At 37.6% G+C, this 22,653-nt stretch overlaps 2 protein-coding genes across 2 annotated transcripts; both read right to left on the bottom strand.

Annotated features, from left to right (window-relative positions):
- Positions 1-13,168: 13,168 nt before the first annotated feature.
- Positions 13,169-16,320, bottom strand: LOC122047208 (auxin transporter-like protein 1). The gene is made up of 7 exons (XM_042608334.1): positions 15,872-16,320; positions 15,598-15,783; positions 15,343-15,455; positions 15,040-15,223; positions 14,856-14,953; positions 13,819-14,284; positions 13,169-13,736 (listed from the first exon to the last, which is right to left on the bottom strand). Exons 1-7 carry the CDS (start codon positions 16,061-16,063, stop codon positions 13,509-13,511), a joined length of 1,467 nt encoding a protein of 488 aa, XP_042464268.1. The 5' UTR covers positions 16,064-16,320; the 3' UTR covers positions 13,169-13,508.
- Positions 16,321-19,890: 3,570 nt separating this feature from the next.
- LOC122047202 (mediator of RNA polymerase II transcription subunit 28-like) lies at positions 19,891-21,885 on the bottom strand. The gene is made up of 3 exons (XM_042608323.1): positions 21,543-21,885; positions 20,287-20,399; positions 19,891-20,190 (listed from the first exon to the last, which is right to left on the bottom strand). The coding sequence occupies exons 1-3, from the start codon at positions 21,805-21,807 to the stop codon at positions 20,056-20,058; spliced, it is 513 nt and encodes a 170-aa protein (XP_042464257.1). The 5' UTR covers positions 21,808-21,885; the 3' UTR covers positions 19,891-20,055.
- Positions 21,886-22,653: the final 768 nt, after the last annotated feature.

The raw sequence follows: 22,653 nt of genomic DNA, 5'->3' as shown, positions 1-22,653 counted from the left end.
ATCGATTCAAGAGGATTAAAGGCATGAACGATTTTGTTTTTCTTCCAAGCACAGTAAATTGTAATCGTTGCATGCAGACTAATGTTTAAGATTTAATTGATAATCAATTAAATAAACAGTGCATGAGTTAAACTTTAATTAAATATATTTATTAATTAATTAAATACATAAGAAAATGTATTATTAATTAATAAATAAATATTTAATTAAATTATGGTTCAATTTACTGAAAATAAAACCCTACCAACTTGATCGATCAAACCCCGGTCTGATTTAAATTATTAGTTAATTTAAGTAGACCACTTTGATTCAATAATATCTAAAGCTGGTTTATTATTGAATTAATAAGGGTGATCTTGACTACAGAAGTTGGGCTGATCAAATATGACCGGATTAGTTCCGTTGTGTCAAAAATTGATCAGAAACATTGGATTTGTTCTAATGAGTCAGACTTAATCCAATGGGCAATTGGATGAGTCAAACGAACCTGAGTTTGACTAATAAGTCTATGATTGACTCAAATGGGCTTAAATAAGAACAGAACATAGGTCCAATTAGATTAGTTCTAATGAGGACAATAGACTAAGTTTAACATCCAGACTCCTGATTGACCAGTCTAATGGGTCAGTCGACTTAAACTCCTGAAAATCGAGAAGATTTGTTTTTCTTGATTTATAATGATGGTATGCCTGTATAAATTGAATTAAACTGGTTTTGTACTGGTTAGTCGGTTTTGTACTGACTTATTTAAATTCAATTTTTCAGATGGCACGGACGATTACCACATTGACTCGTCGCGAAGTGCGGCGAAACCAGCTCCGAGAGGAGATTCAGGAGATAGAGTATAAGTCTGCTTATGGAGTTGACGGACATGTTAGACGGCTGGATAGACTATTTTGGAAACTTGAGCAAGAAGAGTTTCCAGTCCTGGACAGTTATAGGATCTGGGCATTGATGCATTCATTGCCAGAGTATCTCAGGATAATAGCAGACTATGTATGGGGGCGTCATCAAGGGCGTGTCACATATTCAGTACTGTGTGAGGAACTACTTCACCATATGGGTGAAGAAGAGCCTGAAGAGTCTGAAGAGGACCAGGAGATGCTCGAGGAAGATCCAGAAATGGATCTAATGGAGAATCCTGAAGCTACCCCATCTGAGATTATCCCAAATGAGTCCAGGTTAATAGGGATGGTGTTGGCTGCTATACTAGTGTTTGTCCTAGTGGGAGCAATGCTGGCCTATCTAGTTTATTAGTGTTCTGTTTGCTGTCGTTATGTACGAGCAGTGTTAGCTCATCTAGTTTTTTGAGTCATGTAATAATTTCTGTTGTTTTGTACAAACAGAATTATATAATAAAAGTTATGTTATATGTTAACTAACTTGGAAATGATTAGTTCATTTCATAATATAATTAGTTCATATAAATATGATTCGTTCATATAAAATGATTTATTCATTAGTTGGGATATGTGTAATATAATTGATCAGTGTTGATTAGATTAGAACATACAAATGATGAGTGGAAACAATGTTATCACTTGATTTTGTAAACTAATTCTAATTTACACTGAGTCAATAAATAGTTGCACATATATGAATTACACTGAAATAATAAATAATTTGTTTATTTATGTAGATCATGGCAACTAAAAACATCATAGCTGAACTCAATAAGGGTGAGAAATTATATGGGGATAACTACAAAATCTGGCACCTCAAGATACAATATGTTCTTGAGGAACAAGAAGTTCTAGAGGCTGTAAACCAAATCATGGAGGAACCGGTTGATGGTTCCTCAGCACAGCACAGACGTGACCTTGATGCCTATAAGGCATGGAAAAGGAAGGACTCCATTGCTAAGGGTATATTGATTAGTTCAATGGTGGATGACCTGGTATTTGAGTATGAGTCATTACCATTGGCTCATGCTGTCTGGGTAGCCCTTAAAGAGAAGTACAGTGGAGTCAGTCTGAGTAAGCTCCGTCAGCTGACTATCAAGTTTGATAGTTGTAAGAAGCGCTCGAATGTTACTATGGCCCAACATCTCAGGGAGATGGGTAACATGATTCGAGAGCTGAAGACTGCAGGTTATACGTTGACCGATGAACAACAGGTTCAGGCAGTTATCCGTTCCCTTCCTGATTCTTGGGAAACGATGAAACAGAACCTGACCCATAGTGAGAATATCAAGACTTTCACTGATGTCTCACGCTATGTGGAACTTGAGGTGGAGAGGATTGAATCCGCAAGGATTTCGGGTCAAGCTTTTGTAGCTGAAGGTTCTGGTTCCAAGAATAAGAACAAGTGGTTCAAGAAAGGAAAGGGGAAAGGAAAGGAGGTTAATGCTGTTGCTGAGAAAAACCAAATCAAGAAGAAAGGAAAGAAAAATGGACAAAAACCTAGGAGCAAGTTGACCTGCTTCAACTGTGGCAAGAAGGGTCATTTTGCTCGGGATTGTACTGAGCCTAAAAAGGTAAATCCATTTTTATCTTCTTTCCACGAGCAATATGTTGCAAGTACAGTGTTGTTAGCTGATTCGTATCCTTTGTGGATTGTAGATTCAGGAGCAACGAACCACGTAGCTCGTGATCGAGCTACATATGTGGAGTATCGTCGGGTACCAGCTGGCAACAAATGGATATATGTAGGAAACAATGCAAGAATAGAAGTCAAACGAATTGGCACTTGCAAGCTCAACCTACGTGGTGGAGGCACCTTGTTTCTACATGATGTCCTGTACGCTCCTGAGATTCGACGGAATCTGGTTTCCGTTATTTGTCTTCTTGATTTAGGTTACAATGTAAATTTTTATAGCCGTTGTGTGGAACTTCGAATTAACTCTGTGTTAATTGGATATGGTTATGTAACAAATGGTTTTATGGTTCTTGATGTAGAACCAAATAATAATAGTTGTTTTTCAAACATTGCTCTTACTAGTAATGCTGATGTTAATGATGAAATTTGACATGCTAGATTGGGACATATAGGACAAGAACGAATGAATAGATTAGCTAAGGAGGGCCTATTAGGCACTCATGCTAAGATTAACTTGTCTGTATGTGAGCATTGTCTTACTGGAAAGACGACTAGGAAACCGTTTGGTAAGGCTATTAGGGTTGAATCACCATTGCAATTAATTCATTCGGATATTTGTGGTCCAATGAATGTGAAGGCTAGAAATGGGAGTTCTTATTTCATTACATTTATCGATGACTTCACACGTTTTGGTCATGTGTATTTGATTTCTCACAAATCTGAAGCATTGGATTGCTTTATTCGTTACTTGAATGAAGTTGAGAATCAATTGGAACGTAAGGTTAAAACCTTACGCACTGACCGTGGAGGAGAATATTTGTCTGATCAGTTTAAGACAATGTGTAATGAGAAAGGGATTATTAGACAGCTTACTATCCCTGGAACTCCACAGCAAAATGGGGTTGCTGAAAGAAGAAATAGGACTCTTCTTGAAATGGTTAGGTCTATGATGGCGCAGGCTAATTTGCCAATCTCCTATTGGGGAGATGCATTATTAGTAGCGACCTATTTACTTAACAAAGTGCCTTCAAAGTCAGTTCCATCTACCCCACATGAACGTTGGTCAGGCAGAAAGCCGGATCTGAGTAATCTGAGACCTTGGGGGTCAGCTGCCTACGTTCATGATAAAACTCACGAATATGGAAAACTAGGACCCAGAGGTAAGAAGTGTATCTTTATAAGGTACTCTGAGACCTCTAAGGGTTATGTTTTTATTGGTGAGCGACAAGATGGAACCATCTCTGAGATAGAGTCAAGAGATGCTACTTTTCTAGAAACTGAGTTCCCAACACGAGGTGAAGTTGATAAGACAATTCCTCTATATGAGATAGAGGAGGAGGATAATGTTCCTTTATCAACAAATCAGGAGATGCCTGAATCTAGTCAACCGAGTGGGAGTAATTTACCACTGAATGAGTCAATTTCTCAGCAGTCAAACCTTCGAAGAAGTAGTCGTCAGATTATTCCTCGGAGAAGGTTTGATATTGAGAATGAGGCATTAATGGTTCTCCCAGTTGACGATGAGGAACCTCGAACAGTTGAGGAAGCTATGAGCAGCTCAGTTAGAAAAGAATGGAAAGTTGCAATGGATGAAGAAATGGAGTCAATGAGAAAGAATCAAGTTTGAGATTTAGTCGATCTTCCTCCGGGCCGAAGGGCTATTGGGAATAAGTGGATTCTCAAAGTAAAGAGGAAAGCAGATGGATCGATTAATCAATACAAAGCTCGATTAGTTGCAAAAGGATATACCCAAATGGAGGGTATTGACTTTGAAGAGACATTCTCCCCAGTTGTAAAGTTTGTGTCAATACGTGTCATCCTAGCTATAGTAGCACACTATGACATGGAATTACATCAGATGGATGTAAAAACGGCTTTCCTTAATGGTAATCTTGACGAAGAAATCTATATGGTACAACCAGAAGGTTATGTTGCTGAAGGCCAAGAGAAAAGAGTATGTAGACTTCGGAAGTCTATATATGGGCTAAAGTAAGCGTCAAGACAATGGAACATAAGATTTAATGAAGTAATATTATCTTATGGTTTCGAAATGATCAATGAGGATCATTGTGTTTACCTAAGGAAGGAAAAAGGAAAGCTTGTCATTTTATCATTATATGTTGATGATATGCTAATAGCTGGAAGTGACATAAAGTGTGTGATAGAAGTCAAAAGTTGGCTTTCATCACAATTTGACATAATAGATATGGGAGAAGCAGAGTATATCTTAGGAGTGAAGATCGTAAGAGACCGATCAAAGAGGCTTTTGGGTTTGTCTCAAGAAGCTTATATCACTAAGATGCTACAACACTTCAATATGTCAGATTGCAACATTGAACAGACGCCTATTGCGAAAGGTACTATCTTGAGCAAAAGTATGTATCCCAAGACTCCTGAGGAAATAGCCGAAATGAAGAAGAAACCATATGCCAGTGCTATTGGTAGTTTAATGTACACTATGTTGTGTACTCGTCCCGATATAAGCTATGCTGTTGGCTTAGTTAGTCGTTTCCAGTCAAACCCAGGATCGAGACACTGGAAAGCGGTGAAGAGGATATTCAGATATCTTAAAGGAACAGCTGATTATTGCCTCTGTTTCCAAGGATCAGATATGAGCCTAAGTGGCTACTCAGATGCAGATTGGGCAGGGGACCTTGATGACAGAAAATCCACATCTGGCTATGTCTTCTTGCTGAATGATGGCGCCATCTCATGGAACAGCAAGAAGCAGGCTTGTGTAGCCTTGTCGACAATGGAAGCTGAGTATGTGGCTTGTGCAGCGGCTGTGCAAGAGGCTGTCTGGCTAAGAAGGTTCCTGAAGCATTTGAGGATTGCTGAGGATAGTGGGAGTCCTGTTACTGTGTACTGTGACAGTCAAGCTGCGATAGCTTTTTCCAAGGATCCCAAATATCACAGCAAAGGCAAGCATATAGAAATTAAGTATAATTTTGTAAGGGATATTGTTGACAAGAAAAAAATTATTCTTTAGTACATCCCTACACGAAATATGCTTGCTGATCCTTTTACTATGCCATTGACTAAAGAGTCATTTCATGGGCATATGAAGTCTTTGGGACTTCGGAGAATGTAACAATTGTAAAAGACATTTTGATAAATAAAAAATTCTATGATCTATTCAGTGTATATGTCTTGGTTACATTCGAATAAAAGTCTCGATAAGCATGTTGGCAGATTGGGATTGGTCCACTCACATGGACAATCATCTCTATTTGTTAAGTACGAATAGAGGTAAGACCGTTGCTTATGGGACAGCTTTTGTAGCTGTGAATAGAGACATACCCATAAGTTAAGGTCGTCTTGATATTTGTGTCAAGATGAGATCATTTGTGTAATGATTGGAGTAAATGCACCCACCATTTACTGAATCTGCTTGAAGCCAGATTAGAATTCATATGTTGAATTCAGGATTAGACATTGGGAATGTCTAGATCGAAATCTGTACGATGTTAAAATTGGGAAAAACATGCGCTCTTTTTGGTAAAGAGAATAACATCGTAGCATGTGATTCATACCACATGTGCTATGGCGACAAGAAAGGTAGTAGGAGACTAGATCCCTTCTTCTCTACTATGTGAGACCCTTGAGATTATAAATTAATCTAAATTTTACTCTAAGTGACTATTTAGTTGTCTACTTGAAGTTATAATCAGTGTCTGCTACTTTAGCATGTTTCCTATTGGCTATGGATGATTCGGTCTATGGAGCATAACTAGGAAAGCAACTGATTAGAGTGAATGGATTCTAGCTAAAAAGGAAGATTAAGATTTATTTACATCTGCGACATTTATTCACTGGTACCGGTTACATTTTTAGTTCAGTACATAAAATGTAATTGTGAATAATTTGTTTGATTGGAGGTGTTGAACATGCTCTTGACATATGGTCAATATGAGGGATTAGAGATGTTCATGATGATGTAAATAATTTAATCTGGGGTAAAGGCAAGTCATTTATGTCTTTGATTCGTTCTATGGACATTTATGTCTCTGATTTGTTCGATGGAGCAACTAAGTAAGGTGTGACAATCTTCTTAGCAATTGAATGCTCACTGTGCTTGCTGTCGCACGAACCATTTTCCCTAATGTATGGAATGGATGTTCTGATCTGGTCTTTGTGACTTGATCCTCATAAAGTCTATGTGACTTATTTGGTCTTTGTGACTAAATTTTGCTCTGGTCTTCGTGACTTGATCCTCATAAAGTCTTCGTGACTTATTTGGTCTTTGTGACTAATTTCGCTCCGGTCTTCGTGACTTGATCACCTTGTAGTCTATGTGATTGACATGGTCTATGTGACCATATGGATTGACTTGGACGAGTGGGAGATGTTGGGCGTTATACTTGGCAGACGAAAGGGTTTGTCCCTTTTCGCTGCTGCAAACGCCAGGGAGACGAAGGGGCGTCCTTTCCCCTTCGTCTTCCTTAGTCTTCTTATAAGAAGCGTCCAAGTGCAGATCGAGAGGGAAGAGCTTTTGGCGAGGTGATCAGGGAGCATCGAGAGATCGTGGGAGAGCAAAGGGAGAGCATTCGGCTGGGATTTGGTTTGTGAATCTTGAAGCGCTTTCCGGCAACTCCGTGATCGTGCTTCCGACAACAGCAACCTCTTCGTCGACTGCAGCGTCTTCAACAGTACTTCGGGAGATCACTGTAAGTTTGTAATTACCGCATCGTTTTATTTTATCTTTGTATTGTTTTAGTTTTCATGCTCTCAAAACTGCCAACAATCATAAGGGACAAATTAGAAATATTTCAAAGAAATATGTCCCTAAAAAATTCTTAGTTAATCCAGTTGGCTTGAACCTATATTGGGTTCCTAAGTCATGCTTAATCTAAATTTTAATCGGATTTAGCGCTTTCAGCGAGAAAATTAAACATTGAGTTTCTTTATGAGTCTTTATCTAAGGAAATGGTTGTTGCTCCAATTACCAAGAAAGCTTAGTGTCTCGCCATGACCTGGAAGTCAAAATATTGAAATAAAATATTTAATTAACTTTTTGATAAAACATTAAGGTTGAAATTTAACAATGCTTTAAAAAGTCCTTTAAACATTTTTCTTCTCTTTTTTCTTAGATTTTTTTTTACGTAATTTTTTACTTAGAAAAAATAAGATAAAAAGTTCTTCTGAAATTTCTGCTTAAATTTTTTACTTAGAAATTTTTTTCCCAACATTTCCTAAGTCAGAATTTTTTAAAATTTTCTTACTTAAAGTTTTATTTAGAAATCTTTTAACTTAGAATATTTTTTTTGTTGAAAATTATTGCAAAACTTTTTCAAAGTTACAAATTTTTTCCCTTAGAGTTTTTTCTTTGAACCCCAATTTTTTATGTGATCAAAGGGGGAAAAGGAAAAATATAAGTCTAGGGGGAGGTAGATCAAAATTTTCTATCTTTTTGCACTTTATTGCAAAATTAATTAGTTTATTTTTATGTCTATTTACCCTACCTCAACTTGGGTTGCTCACATCAAAAAGGGGAAGTTTGTTGGAACCCCAAGGTTATTTTGATGTGATCAACAAGTTAAGTTAGGTCCTGTCGGTTTTTAACCTTGTGTCTAAGTGTGCAGGAGCTTAGGAGCACAGGGAATCGAGCAGAAGACGTAGCTAGCGTGAAGGATGGCACGCGGTGCGTCCGAGAGACGAGGCACTGCGGAAGAGTACACCGGCGGATGAGAAGGAAGCGTGCGATGGTTCCGAGGGATGAGAAGCCGGAGCGGAAGACTACTCGGGGAGCAAGAGACGCAGCTAGCGAGAAGGTTAGCACGGGGTTCGACCCAGGGATGAAGACTGCGGATGAGTATGCTGGCGGACAAGAAGGAAGCTCGCGACGATTCCGAGGAACGAGAAGCCGGAGCGGAAGCCTATTCGAGAAGACCGCAAGTTGGGTTAGGGTGAATCCTATTCCGGATGGCAGAAATCACCCAAGCAAGCGGAGCCGAAGCGGAAGACCCGGACAGAGGCGAGCAGAACCGGAGCAGAAGGCTTGGACCAGAAAGTCAACTTGGTTGACTTAGTGGTCCGGGCGCCCAGAGTTAGGTTTTTAACCAGATCGCGTCAAGCGCGATCTGTTGTGGATAAAGTTTTATCCCCCAAGGTGCCCGGAACCCCTTCGGGGCACCCCGACCAAGGCTATAAATACAGCCTTCATCCAGAAACTTTTTAACAACTCAGAAATTGTGTATTCCAACACTTGTGCGCTTCCAGTTGTAGTTTAGCTTCTATTTTTTTGTGCGTTATTGTTGTAAGAGGCTTCTCCACCTGAAGCAATACTAGTGCGATATTTTCCTTGGATTAACAACCTGTCTGGTTATAACCAAGTCAAATCTTTGTGAGTCTCTTCTTTTACTTTCTGCTTATTTATTTTATGCAAGTGTTAGTTTAAGAAAAGTCGAGAAGGGTTTTATGTTTTTATTTTTTGCAGGCTATTCAAACCCTCTTCTAGCCGGTCGTCGCGATCCAACACACAGTTTCCTTAAAACAGATTCATCTTCCTCCAGTCATGCTTTGAGGTTATGATGGACATCTGTTTTTAGGATACAATGGCAGAACCATATAGTCAACCAAATACGGATTGTTCATGGCAAACTAAGAAAATACCCAATTGTTATCATAAGAAAACCACTAAAAAAATGCACAGTGGAGAAAAGATTTGGGGGAACAATAGTAGAGGAATATTTTTGTTATTAGCTCACCCTTTTGCTTTTGGTCATAACCTCCTTATATAAGAGCTTAGACCCTTGCAGTATTCAATGACTAGATCAAAGTATTTACTGCCCATTAACCCAACCAACTCAAACATCTAGAAGTTGCAGATTCCTCATTAATCATCGATTAATGCATCTGTTACATTTGAGCAACAAGCAAAAATATTCGAGTAGCAAAACGTTAGTTCTTTCACTTGGATAAATTTTGTGTTAGGATGTATACTAAAAGCCTAGCTTTTGGTATAAATATTTATCTAGAAATAAGAATTACATTGGTCAAATGTCTACATTTATGATAAATGTAGTTGTTCAATTAATTTATATTGTAGATAACATGGTGTGTGGTGTCACACACAGAGGATCATGTTATCAGTACCTTATAAATTATAAACAGTAGCTCACGACCAAGATGGAAAGAACAAACCAATGGAAGGTCGTAGTGTAATTAGGTATTAGTTTATCTTAACTATATAATTATACTAGTACACTTAGAGTGTATTGAGTAGGACCATTAGAGGTCGTTTCTTTTATACTGACTTTATAAAGGAACAAATACCTCAGTTATTATGGAAGTATGTGCTCTTAATCCTAATATAATAACAAGCACATATATTTGATATTTATTTCTTTAATTTATCAATGGGTGAGATTTAGTTCAATAAATCAATAAGCCCGATAAGTTGGGAAATGATATCACTTATAGTGTGTGTTGTTGATTATAGAAGGAAACTGTGTCCTAGTAATCTAGGTTGAGAATGTCCCCAAGAGGAGCTCATAAGGATTGTCATGTTAAACCCTGCAGGTGGACTTAGTCCGGCATGACGATAAGGTTGAGTGGTACTACTCTTGGACTAAGATATTAATTAAATGAGTTGTCAGTAACTCACTTAATTAGTGGGCATTCGACATCTTAAACACAGGGAGACTAACACACTCATAATAAGAAGGAGCCTAAAATGTAATTTGGGATTGGTGCGGTAGTTCAATAATAGTTCTCTAGTGGAATGAATTATTATTGATAAAATTAAGTTGTGTGTTCGGGGCGAACACGGGATGCTTAATTTTATCGGGAAACCAAAACCAATTCCTCCTCTCGGTCCCTATCGTAGCCTCTTAATTATAGAGTACTATACCCACCTATACCCACCTTCTTACCCATCCTATAGGGGCCGGCCAAGCTATCTTGGAGACCAAGCTAGGGTCGGCCATGGCTTGGTTCATGGGTGAATTAATGTGGCCGGCCCTACCTTGAACTCAAGCTTAGGTGGCCGGCCCTATTAAAATAAAAAGGAATTTTAATTTTTTCTTATGTGGATAACATGATTTAAAAGAGAGTTTAAAAATTTAAATCTTTCCTTTTATAAGATTCTACAAAAGATTAAGAGAAGAACTAAATCTCTTTCCTTATTTTCCGCATCATACTAGTTTTATTTCTTTGTAAAAATACCAAATACAAGAGGCATGTGATTCTATGTTTCGAATTAGTTTTCGATATTGTGTTCTTTTGTTTTCTTTTCGAACTTGTGCTTGGATTGTGCTTTTTGGTTAACCTAGAGTTATTTAAGGAAATTAAATGTTAACTTTCCTTAAAAGGCTTTATCTAGGCGGTGGTGGTTGTTCCCATATCTAAGAAGGCCTTGTGCCTTGCCATGCAATCCTGGAAGCCAAATTTAAAAATTAATATTTAATCAACTTTGTGACCTAGGTGATTTGGATCGAACGTGTTAAGTTCCGCAGGAGATCCAAATCTAAACCTAAAAGAACATATAAGTTAAACTTGGGATCAAAAGTGTTAAGTTCCGCAGGCGATCCAAGTTTAATTTAAAAGAACACATGGTAGCTAGGAAAGGTTTAGACCTTTGTGCAAAATTTTTATACAGTGGAACCGTTAGCCTTTCCGAGTAGCAACCAACATTTTGTCCTACCCGGTCCAGCATTCAACGCACTCATGTTATGCTCACACACAAATCAACTTAATTCAGTGTAAATCTAGGCCTGTATTTGTACCCCTTACGCATCCATATGTGAGAAAGAGTTTCTCCCCATACATTTATTCACAATTACAATACTTGTGAATCAATATAAATTAACCAATATGCCTTGAAACTTCCAACGTAGGACTAAAATCTCATTTATAATGAACTCTCTTTCTTCTTCACCTCTTTTCCATTTACATATATCCAAATGATCCTGTCCGAAAATGATGAAAAAGGATAGCTAGGGATGTGGCTCCTCTATTGATCTCGTGATGACTCCGCTCTAATCTCGTGAAGACTCCGCTCTAATCTACAACACATAGAATGTCAATGTCGGGCTAGGGAAGAGATCCCCCACATTGATCCTCCGATGCTCAAGCCAGTCGTCGGAATAATAGAAAGATGGCAAAGCAACAGTGAAAGCACAAGCGCAAATAATAGATGTTACATACCTCCGTCGGTGCATGCCCCCTTTATATAGTGCTATAGTGGGCAAATGTGCACGCTTCTCAAGGCGTGGGTATGCTCCTCAAACTGTCCTATGAAAAGAAATATCATAAAAGTGTCTCTTACAACATACCTTAATAGGACATGGCAATCCTTGACATGACAATAGAAGCTTCCATCATACAATTTACCTATTGACCATACCCTGTTGTCAGTGGCATTACCTTTCAGAAGGATATCAAGAGATATGGGAGGGGTCCACTGTATGGTCGAGCGGAGTAGCATCTTGGCCGAGACCCCCCCTCCCGGTCGATTTCAGCTGCTTACTTCGTAGTACCTCAGTTCGGTAGATTGTTTATTGCTTGACCGGGCACGAGCTCCAGTCGGCCCGCACTCGCTCGGTCAGTTATGCGTCATCTGATGTTCTTTCTATATGACCCTATCCAGGCAAGCGATATATTTCGATGAGCTTCCTGGCCGATCAACCCCATCAAGCTCGATCGATAGTTGAAGTCGACCTCCGCTCAGCTCACTTTTGATGAGCTCATTGATTCTCTGCATTGACCGTCTTAACTTTGACATCCACGTCGACTGCTATCTCCACCCTTAACCCACACTTGATGGCCCCCTTATTACCGTATCACCAACAATTTCTTCATCTTTATTACTCAATTAGTCTACTTCATTTTGATCCTTATTTCTTATAATAATAATAAAAATAATAATAATAATAAATTAATAAATAAATTGACTTGGAGCCAAATTGAAGCAAAAACCCAACTCTGGTCAAAAACATAAAACTAATAGGGGCAAAGTAAAATCCACAAATCATATAGTCAACAACTGTCATCAAATTTCCTGGTTTAATTTTACATGTGCGAAGGCTAATCATACTAATCATGGTAGCGCCTTTGAAGCCCCATTCTACTTAGCGCCTTTGAAGCCTATGAAGAGCCAGGAAGCAACAGGGGAACATCGATCGTGGTTATTACTGAAACTTGTCTGATCATGCAACCATTGCAGAACTTGCATGGTACTCTTTTCTTTTTAACGACAATAGAAGACAAGCTTTCGGTGGAACTTCTACAGACTTTACCTGGAATTCTCAATTCAAAATGTACGCATGTATTTATTTATTCTAAATACTTTTTAACTTTTATGTAGGTGATTAATCTGTAATACAGAATTCGAGTGTCTAACCACTTAAAATCTATAGTTTCACATGCCTCCCTCTACCAGCATCAACGTTATTGACTAATGAAAACGATCACATAGCAACTATATATTCAACTGGTTTCTACGTATTCCTCTAGTTCCGACAAGATCTTGAGTCAAACCGACCATGATTTTAGTGCCACAATTTGACAGTATTGTTCACACATTATGATAAAGCGTTTTGAATCTCTACCAAAACATGTGAGTCAGCAGTGCAGCTGATGAAATGGCTCGACAGCAACGTGCCAAACCATGTGAGCTTCAAATAAGTCGAGCGTACAATTATTTATTTATTTAGCTTAAAAAATGACTTTGATTTAATTATAAAAGACGCACGCCATGTGCTCGTCATAATGACTGACCCATGCAACTCCCTCACATGCACAGGCCTTGCACGGTCACACAGCAAAGGTTCTGCGCTCCGGCTAACCAATTCGAGGCTTCGAGCAGCGACGCCGGGACACAATTTGGTAGGACATTAATTTGAACAATTAAAGCTGAAGCCCGAACCCACACAACCCTTCTTCCCCCGTTCCTATTTTACAGGCGGCAAACAAGAAGCAAAAGCAGAAGCAGCAGCAGAAGCCAATATGTCATAATGAAACATGCACGATCAGTGAAGCGGCTGCTGCGGTCCGGCAGCAGGCGGTGGTTGCGGTTTGGGGCACTGGTAGCACTTGGCGAAGAGGCCGAAGGTGTCCACTTGCTTCACGAAGTTGGTCACGCTCGCCCACCCGCCCAGCCCGAATCCGACGACCAGAACCCACCCCACGATGAAGGCGTTGGCGACGAACATCGCCGTCCAGCTCGGGAGGAAGAAGGGCGGCTTCTCCGCCGCGTTCTGCAAATAAGCAGGAGAGTTCACCACATGTTCGGCGGAATGCCCAGCAGAAACAGAACGGTGATGGTGTATATATACGAACCTGGCGCGCGGCGGAGGTGCGGTAAGTGAGGATGTGGGCCATGGCGGGGATGATGTAGACCGTGAAGCTGACGAGTAGGGCGCCGACAGCGGAGTTGATGGGGCCGAAGAAGGGGAAGATGATGGCGAGGAACCAGATGGGAACGACGACGGGGAGGCGGGCGACGGCGCGGACGCAGATGCTGTTGGCGTCGTGCATCCCGATCACCTTCTCCCACACGAAGTACAGCGGCGTGCAGGCGAAGCCGAAGGTGATGAACTGGTGGATCAGCATCAGGATCACCGCCGCGTCCCGCCACCCCGACTTGGGGAGCAGCGAGAACGCGTTGGAGTGGTTCAGTAGCTCGTCGCCGAACGCCCAGTACACGGCCGCCGCCGACGGCAGCGTCAGCGTGAACACGTACAGCGTCGCCAGCAAGTAAATATACTTGAACTTTTGTGGTTTCCACATCGCGTGCATGATCTCCCTGCCACAGCAATGACAATCTTTTCAAATTCAAATAAATAAAAATTTATTCAAGACAGTGGCAGCGTCTGCTTCACTGTTCGCCATTAATCCTAAGAAGACTAGATCAAATCTAGATAATCTTGGTCCCCATCTTGTTCTTTTACATCTAGCAAAACAACAAAGGCTCGTTTTATGCCTTCATCATTGCTACCACTTCAGCCTTGAGACTTTGCGTCGCCACTAAATGATTCTTCCATGATCATCTCCTTGTTTTTTTTAAACAAAAAGGCTCTTTATTGGACAAATATCCAGCTTGCGATCACTTTCACATTATCAAATGGCAACGCGAAGCTACTCCACATCATATGGAGCAGCAGTAAAAAGTGAAGAAGTGGCGACAACAGAGAATGGGGAATGATTTCCAAATCCAGGCCATCCGCTCCCACCACCACCCGGCAAAAGCTGCCGGTGGAAGGGACGGCACCTCTAAAGTCGAGTTTGGAAGCCTCTAGCTCAGGATCAAATGGGAATTGACTGAGGAAGGCGATCACTTAAGCGGCTGCTTGCTTTAACAACAAAAGGACACTCACACGGTGACGGCGTGGCCGCCGAAGGTGTAGAGGATGTTGGTGGCGCCGGTGAAGTAGAGCATCAGTTTGGTTGGACCGGAGTGCGTCACGCCGTCCGCCTGCATTATCCAAACCCCCAGTTTTGTCAACAACAATTAATAGGATCAACAAGCTAATTAAATCGGCTAATGAATTAGTTAATTACCTGTCCGTGGACGATGGCGGCGATGGCGAGGTACCAGGCGGTGTAGGTGGTCATGCCGAGGCCGAGGAAGGACCAGATCCTGTAGTTGTGGAAGGAAGGGATGAAGACGGTGGTGGCGCAGCAGGCGCCAAATATGTAGGTCCATGTCCTCTTGTCCAGCCGATCATTGATGTAGTAAATGTTACTGCATCCTCCCAAAACCACCAATTTAATCATTTTTTTTTTTTTACTGATATCACTACTCTCTGTAGAATACAGAGATAACTGATAAGGAGAGGAGAGGAGAGGAAGAAGATGAAATACCTGGCACAAGCGATGAGTTGTATGACGGAGCCAAAGAGGAGGAAGGTGCAGTTGAAGGCGAGTCCAATGGCCTTCCAGTACGGTCCCAGCAGCCCATCCAACACCTCGAACCACTGTCGAGGAGAATGAACAAGAGTTAAAGATCCGATTTTTTTTTTTTTCTCAATCTCAAAACCGGAAGAAACAGAGCAAGAGCTAAAGATCTGTTTTTTCTTGAATCGCAAAATAGGGGAAAACAGAGGATGTGATGGGTACCTGGATGACGTGATTCTTAAAATTAACGTTCTCCTTCTCCTTCCTAGAGCGGTACTCGATGTAGAGGACGCTGATGAGGTAGGCGGTCCAGCTTCCCATGAAGCCGTAGAAGAGCTGAAAGATCACCCCCGACGCCATCCCCAGCTGCGAGAACGAGTACGGCAGCGTCAGCAGCACCTGCGCCACCTGCGTTCGATGCAAAAGGAGCCATCTTTGGACATGATCGACCGTTTCCGAGCAAAACAGAGATAAGCTACCGAAGAGAGTTAGGTACTTGATTGGACGCGCAGCTGAACCATGCGTCCCAGGCGGAGCCGCCGTGCCAGAGGAAGTTCTTCATGCTGAATCCATGCGCGCCGGCGGCTTCTTCCTCTCCTTCCCCGACGTCGATGTCCTGCTCCAGCTCCTCCTTCAAGGTGCTGTTGCTCCGCGACACTATCGCCTCTTCTGCCTGCTTCTGCTGCATCTTCTTCTTCCTCTTCTTCTTCTTCTGCTACAATGAGTTGTTGCAGGACATTAACTGGAGGAAGGCTCAGATCCAAACACCGTCGCCCATTTAAAATCTGGTGTGTGCAGTGTGCAGGCCATGCAGTGATGCACCGTTAATAATTATATAACTATAATAATTAATCTGAGTATCTAGGGTTGCTTAATTGAGACTCTGCTATGGCCTATGGATCAATTATTAGATTGTGTTCCATTTTCATGGAGGATGAACGCAATGGTTTTATTTTTACTCGTAAAAACAAAATAAGCTTTCCATTAATTTGAACTTTGATTCTTTTGAATACTAAACAGTCTTGTCATGCGAATAACTCAATTTCTTAAATCGATCTAATCATAGACTAGGTTTGCCTTATCAAACAAGTCGAACTCTACAATTATGATGAGACAATGTTCGGAGTGCAATTTTACGATGGGATTAGTCTCTAACATAAGAATAAATGAAAAAATATATATATAATGATGAAAAGGATACTTTACCGGATTCCTTCGGCAGCCCTGCTTTTATTATCGAGACATTATAATCGTCATTATGATGATGAGATTAGGAAATTAATCATGGTTAGCTATTCATTAAATCACTACATAATCTTCTCTCTAGTGTTCGGGTCCATTCACTTTATCCGCCCCTACATAATCATATAAAGTTGCTTCTCGAGTCGTGGTGCTCGTCATGGCACTCCAAGCCCTATCGCGTCATCCACGCGAATGCGAACACGCAGCGTGACACAAGGAGGGGTGAGACACGAGTCACGACTCAGGTTACCACGAGCCTGATTCGATGTATCGGCTGCCACAATGGTTAGAGGAAGAACCGCCGAATTAAATTGAACCGGAAAATCGAAGCCAATTAGGCCGTTGCCATGTTAATGTCACAGAACTGAGGAAATGTAAAATAATTCTTATTTAAATGAAAAAATACATCGTTAAATTCCTCCTTTCATATTTGTTTCCATCAATAAGAATTTAAAAAAACATTAACCTAAAGTTACGAGGCTCGTTCACTCTAAAGTCCAAATTCACTGCAACACTTGTCCCAATATTGATCATCCTAATCATATCTTAGTCGATCGAGCAGATCAAAATTTGACGATTTAATTAATATTAATATTTCTCGATTTAAGATTTATCATGTTTATGCATCACGACTCCCTAAGGCTGCGATCGCGAGATCACAAAAGTCAAACAGTCTTCTATTTCTTGGGCCTCGCAACTTATTTTTTATAATTTATTTTCTTGTGTCAGTCTTAGCTAAATTAATGGTCAAGCAAAGTCAGACGATCATATGTTTAATGCAATTTGATAATTTATGTTTCTCTGTTTTTATTATTGACTTTTATTTTTGAATTTGATTACGTAAGTGTATCTTAAGTGTAAATTTGTTTCTTTTACTTGGTATTTTTTTTAAAAAATAAAAGTGATCAATACAATCTAGTTTGTTAGTTTTTCCTCTTTTTATATGGTAATGGCACATACCGTCTCAATCATTCTTGAAGCTATAGACGAAATTTTTTTTACTATTTTTCAAATAAATCTTGAAATCCGAGTAGAAAATAAGAATTATAATAAAAAGTGAAATTTGTCTCTTAGCAACCTAACATTACTGATCCAATCAGGATTGTCTAAAGATTTCTCGAACCCTTAGGTAAAAATAAATTAAAAAATATCCTTTAATATATTTTAAATTTGTTTTCAAGTTAAGGATCCGTTTTAAAAAATATATAATTTATTTTTTTTATAATAAAATATTATTTTTATATAAAATTTAGTTTTCTCGTTATTATTTAGATATTTTTTTTAACACGGTTCAATTATTTAATCTTTTTGACACATTAAACGTAAATAAAACTTTATTAATTTTAATTTTAATTTTTTTTATGAAACATTTTACTTTACATTGTATGGATAAAAAAAATATCTGATTCATATTATTAAAAGAGTGCGAAAGAAATATTATCAGCGAGAGATGTGAAGGATGTTCTCTAAGAGTATCACCCGTGTGAGAGAATATAAACGTATAAAATTATTGATGAGAAAAGAAAAAAGATATCGACAAGAGAATATAAACATACAAAATTAATGAGGAGAAAAGAAATAGCAACGAAACATTGGTGAAAGAACAATTAGGTTTTTTTAGAGATATTGAGAAGGAAAGTATTTATTATTTTTATAAGATATATAATTAAATAGAATAAAATCTTGGCTAAATGCAATTATAAGGAAATGAGATTAAAAAAAATAAATTTTTGACTAATTGTAACTATGAGGAAATAAGGGTACGTATAATGTTTAAATAGGAATAATCAATTAATTAATAAGATGCCATTAATGGGTTAACATCATATTTATTAATGTGTATGTTATAATTAATTAATATTTATGACTCAATTTACTTTTTTAAAAATATCTTTATTTAATTATTTAATCAATGAGCCCCAATAAAATTGGGGCCCTAGGCATAGGCCTTAATGACCTATTCCTTGAGTCGGGCCTGCCTACAACCAAGTTACGGGGAGAGTATTTTTCTTAACTTTGTCGAGATTCGACACATTGCCCATTGTAACAATATCTACCCCGTATTAGCCAACTCAACCATGTTTCGGGAACTACATTTAATTTTATTAGTAGAATTTAAAAAGATAGTTTAATATATTGTCAATGATTATTTATACCATTAGAAACAGTGATAGCAATAACTTTATCTTATATCAAATCACACTTTTTTATTATTAGTAAAATTTTAAAAATAAAAAATATTTTATATTAACTAATTTAGAATCAAGAAATAAATTATTGTAATATTTTTAATATACATTTTATTATAATTTTTTTAAAAAAATTATCAATCATTTTTAATTTCGAGGGAAAAAGTCTCGACATAATGATAAAATTATTGTGTGACCTAAAGAAAAAATATGTTCATATACTAGATATAGTCACTACTTATAATAAACTCTTCCTCAGAATCCCGACGGTAGCTTCATGAATTAAATTGTCTTTTTATTAATTTTAACTTTGATAAATTATTAATAAAATTTATTTAGCTAAAAATTTACTTAAAAGATATCGATGGTGAATTATTAAAAAAATGAAAGAAAAATATAATTTAAGAAAGAAATAATACTACAATATCAAATATGCTTTTAACTTTTAAAAGTACTTTTATAAAAAATATTAATTAAATATAATCAATAAATATTTTTAATTTATTAACAAAATTCAATTTTGATTAATAAATTAAAATTTTATCAGTAAAAAAATTAAAATTATTAATTAAATTTTAATAAAAAAATAAATAAAAATATTAAACAAATCTAATTTTAATAGTAAAAAATTAAAATTATCAATTAACTCTAACACAAATAAAAAAATCCAAATTTAATTTATAAAAAATTTAAAATTTTTGATCAAATATAATTTAATTAGTAAAAAATTAAAATTAATTGATAAAAATAAATCTTGACTAAAATTTATTTTAACCATAATTTTAAATATTTAATATCTAAATTCATATATTTTTAAATTAATATTCATATTTAATTTATATAGATATATATACGTAAAATTTATGAATCCCAATATAATAAAGAACCTAGGCATAGATTGTAATGACCTCTACCTTGAGCCGGCCACATGAACTTGTTTATAGAAACCAAAAATCCCATAAGAAAAATGCTTTCATCCTCACAGATGAGACTAACAAAATACAGTATTTGTTGTCTTAAATTAATACAGTGTTAGTCATAACTATTTGACATTATCCACATGAATTCTTGTGGATGAACTATATGCAAAAATATATTTCTAATCTCATTAAGCAAGCAGAATAAAAAACTTAACAGAATCACAATGTTCAATCCAAACAATCCAATGGATTAAGAAACTAACCAAATCACCCAAACAATAGCATTTCTTGGATGCCATTGTTAACTACAATTCTTAATTTAAACCATTCTACACCCTCTCTAACTCCGTTATATGCCTTTGAAGTTGTTCTTTCAATTCTTTTCTCCACTCCTCAACCAATTTCTCCTGCTGCTTGATCAAATCAGACTTTGATTTCAACTCTTCCTCCATTGCGGAAATCTCCTGCAACAATGATTCGATGAATGCAAAACAGACAGCTCCATTCTGGAAAATAGCATTTACTAACATGTGAAACCATTCACAAGGCTAAAGATTTACCTTGCGAAGCATTTTCTCCCTTGTAGGTTGATCTTCACGCTGTAGGCTAATAAAGTACAACTGGAGCTTTTTAGCTGCCTCCATGAATTCTCTTGCGTGTCGCTCAACATCAACTATAAACAATCAATCAAAGGTCCAACATCAACTATAAACAATCAATCAAAGGTCACTAATGTGTCACAATCAGAGATTCACAATGCAATTGATGATTCTTAGTTCATTTATACATCTATTCAGAAGCCATGACATTGTGCACTAAATTTGGTAACTATTTTTCGTAAGATAACAACAGACTGTAGTTTCCTCAGCGTCCAAAGGAACAAAAAATAAGGCACAGTTCGACATACATTCTTGCTGTGTACTGCCTCGGGTAATACAATCACCATTGTTACTCATTGTAAAATAGCAAAATCTAGGAAAAACCCATTGCATGTCCAGACTCAGGCAGAAATAATAACCATTGATGTGGGTAAAGAAGGCAATCAGAAAGATACTACAATGAATATCACAGCAATTAAGAATGAGAAAGAATCATACTAACCAAAGCATTTGGAGCTCTAATGGTGTTTGGTGCAACAACAAGTCAGTTCTCTGAATTACTATAACAAACCTACTGGAAGTTATATTCTTTAAAAACCTAAGAATAATACCAAACCTATAAAATGTTAACATCCAAACTATCATTTAAGTCTGATAAAGTTATTACGAACTAGTGCAATGTGTTTTTATTTAAGAATTTTAGTTCAGAAAACATGAAAATACATTTTCCCTAACAAATTTAGGCACTTAATTTAAAAAATAAGGATCAATTGCAGCAATCTATCGATGAACAAATTAAAACTGAGAAAGTTGTTAGAGGATTCAATCTTTAGAACAAAGCAATCAACCTCTAATTCCAATTTATCATATCCAGAAGCAAGCAACGAGATGAAATGGCTAAGAAAATTGTCTTCGAGCAAAATAACTATGCCAAACACAACTAAAGGCAAGTAAAGGACGGAATTTAGATCTTTATCTAAGAAAATAAAGAACATCGTTCTATCTGTACACTTGTCCCTGTGGACTAGAAACATTCAAAGAGATAGCGGAAGTGCTAATCCAAATGTGTCATATTACGCTGTTAACTGCCACACGAGAAACAGCTGAGAATCTAATCTAAAGGTTAACATATTTGTAAGATCCCAATTTGATCTAGGGCTACTAATACTACGATGAAATAACGGAAATTAGCAAAGGAAGAAGAGAAAGGGACCGACTTTGGTGAGAGGAGTGGACGGAACGATCAACAGCCTGGAGCTCACGAGCAGGGAGGCAAGGAAGTAGCGCCGCCTCCAGAGCCACCACGCAGGCCATCATTTCGTCCCTCTGAGACGGCGACGAGGCGGAGGGAGATTCCATTTGAGCGGGTAGCGCCTCCACGGACATGGGAGACCTAGACGAAACCCTAGAACGGATACCTGGGAGCTCACCTTTCTCAGGCTCCGACGAAGTGGATTGCTGCTGCTGCGGCTGGTCCGCCATTACATTCACCGTCCGATCGTTCTCGTCGAACGAAAGGCAAGTTTTAGGGCTCACAAAGTTGGAAACTCGATTTCGTGAAACCTCCTTCTATCCGTCCGATAAGAGCTTGGATCAATTTAAACCATTGATATTAATCAACAACTCGTATCGAATCCCTTCTTATAAAAATTTAATGGCATTTGTAAAAATAAAATAAAATTTTTTATTGTAACTCTTCTTTGACATTTATTTATTTTTTTTAATGACATTTAATTTAATTTTTTTAAAAATTTGTAAACCTACAACTTCAAATTATTTTGGCAATTTACCGAATCATATATTCTAAAATTTCCATATATTTAAATTATAAACTAAAGAATTTCGAAGACACATATACATTAAGTATGAGCGACACATATAAATCCAAATATAAATCATGAATAGTTCTTATAGTTATAGGGTCGGCCCTGAGACATGTCACTAGAGGCGATGGTCAAGGACTCTCGATTTTTAGGACCCCTAAATTTGACATGCATATATAATATATATTATATATACTTAAATTGTTTTAATAAAAATCTAAAAAGTATATTTGATTGAATTATTTTAATAAAAGTCCAAATATATATATATATATGAATTGTTTTAATAAAGGTTCAAAAGAATATATTTTCTATTAAAATTTAAGAAAAAATCTAAAAAAGAAAAGAAAGAAAAAAAAAAGAAGGTAAAGATTTTTTTTTCTCTTTCCAAGATTTTATATCTTGTACAATTTTTTCTTCATTAATTTATTTACAAAAGTAATAAGACTCTAAAAAGTAAATAATGAATCTTGAATGTTAATTTCCTCCTTTGTTCTCCTTTAAA

This window comes from Zingiber officinale, chromosome 1B (assembly GCF_018446385.1).
Source record: "Zingiber officinale cultivar Zhangliang chromosome 1B, Zo_v1.1, whole genome shotgun sequence".
NCBI classification, from domain to species: Eukaryota; Viridiplantae; Streptophyta; class Magnoliopsida; order Zingiberales; family Zingiberaceae; genus Zingiber; species Zingiber officinale.
The sequence above is the reverse complement of the archived record's forward strand: the minus strand, read 5'-3'. Positions and strand labels throughout refer to the sequence as shown.

Coding starts and splice junctions, on each gene's coding strand:
- LOC122047208 (XM_042608334.1), bottom strand. CDS start 16,063: ATGCAGCAGAAGCAGGCAGAAGAGGCGATAGTGTCGCGGAGCAACAGC. Junction 15,224..15,342: donor CAACTCATCGCTTGTGCCAG/GTATTTCATCTT, acceptor GGGAGGATGCAG/TAACATTTACTACATCAATG. Junction 14,954..15,039: donor CCGCCATCGTCCACGGACAG/GTAATTAACTAA, acceptor TGGATAATGCAG/GCGGACGGCGTGACGCACTC.
- LOC122047202 (XM_042608323.1), bottom strand. CDS start 21,807: ATGGCGGACCAGCCGCAGCAGCAGCAATCCACTTCGTCGGAGCCTGAG. Junction 20,400..21,542: donor CGTCCACTCCTCTCACCAAA/GTCGGTCCCTTT, acceptor GATTGTTTATAG/TTGATGTTGAGCGACACGCA. Junction 20,191..20,286: donor GGGAGAAAATGCTTCGCAAG/GTAAATCTTTAG, acceptor TCATTGTTGCAG/GAGATTTCCGCAATGGAGGA.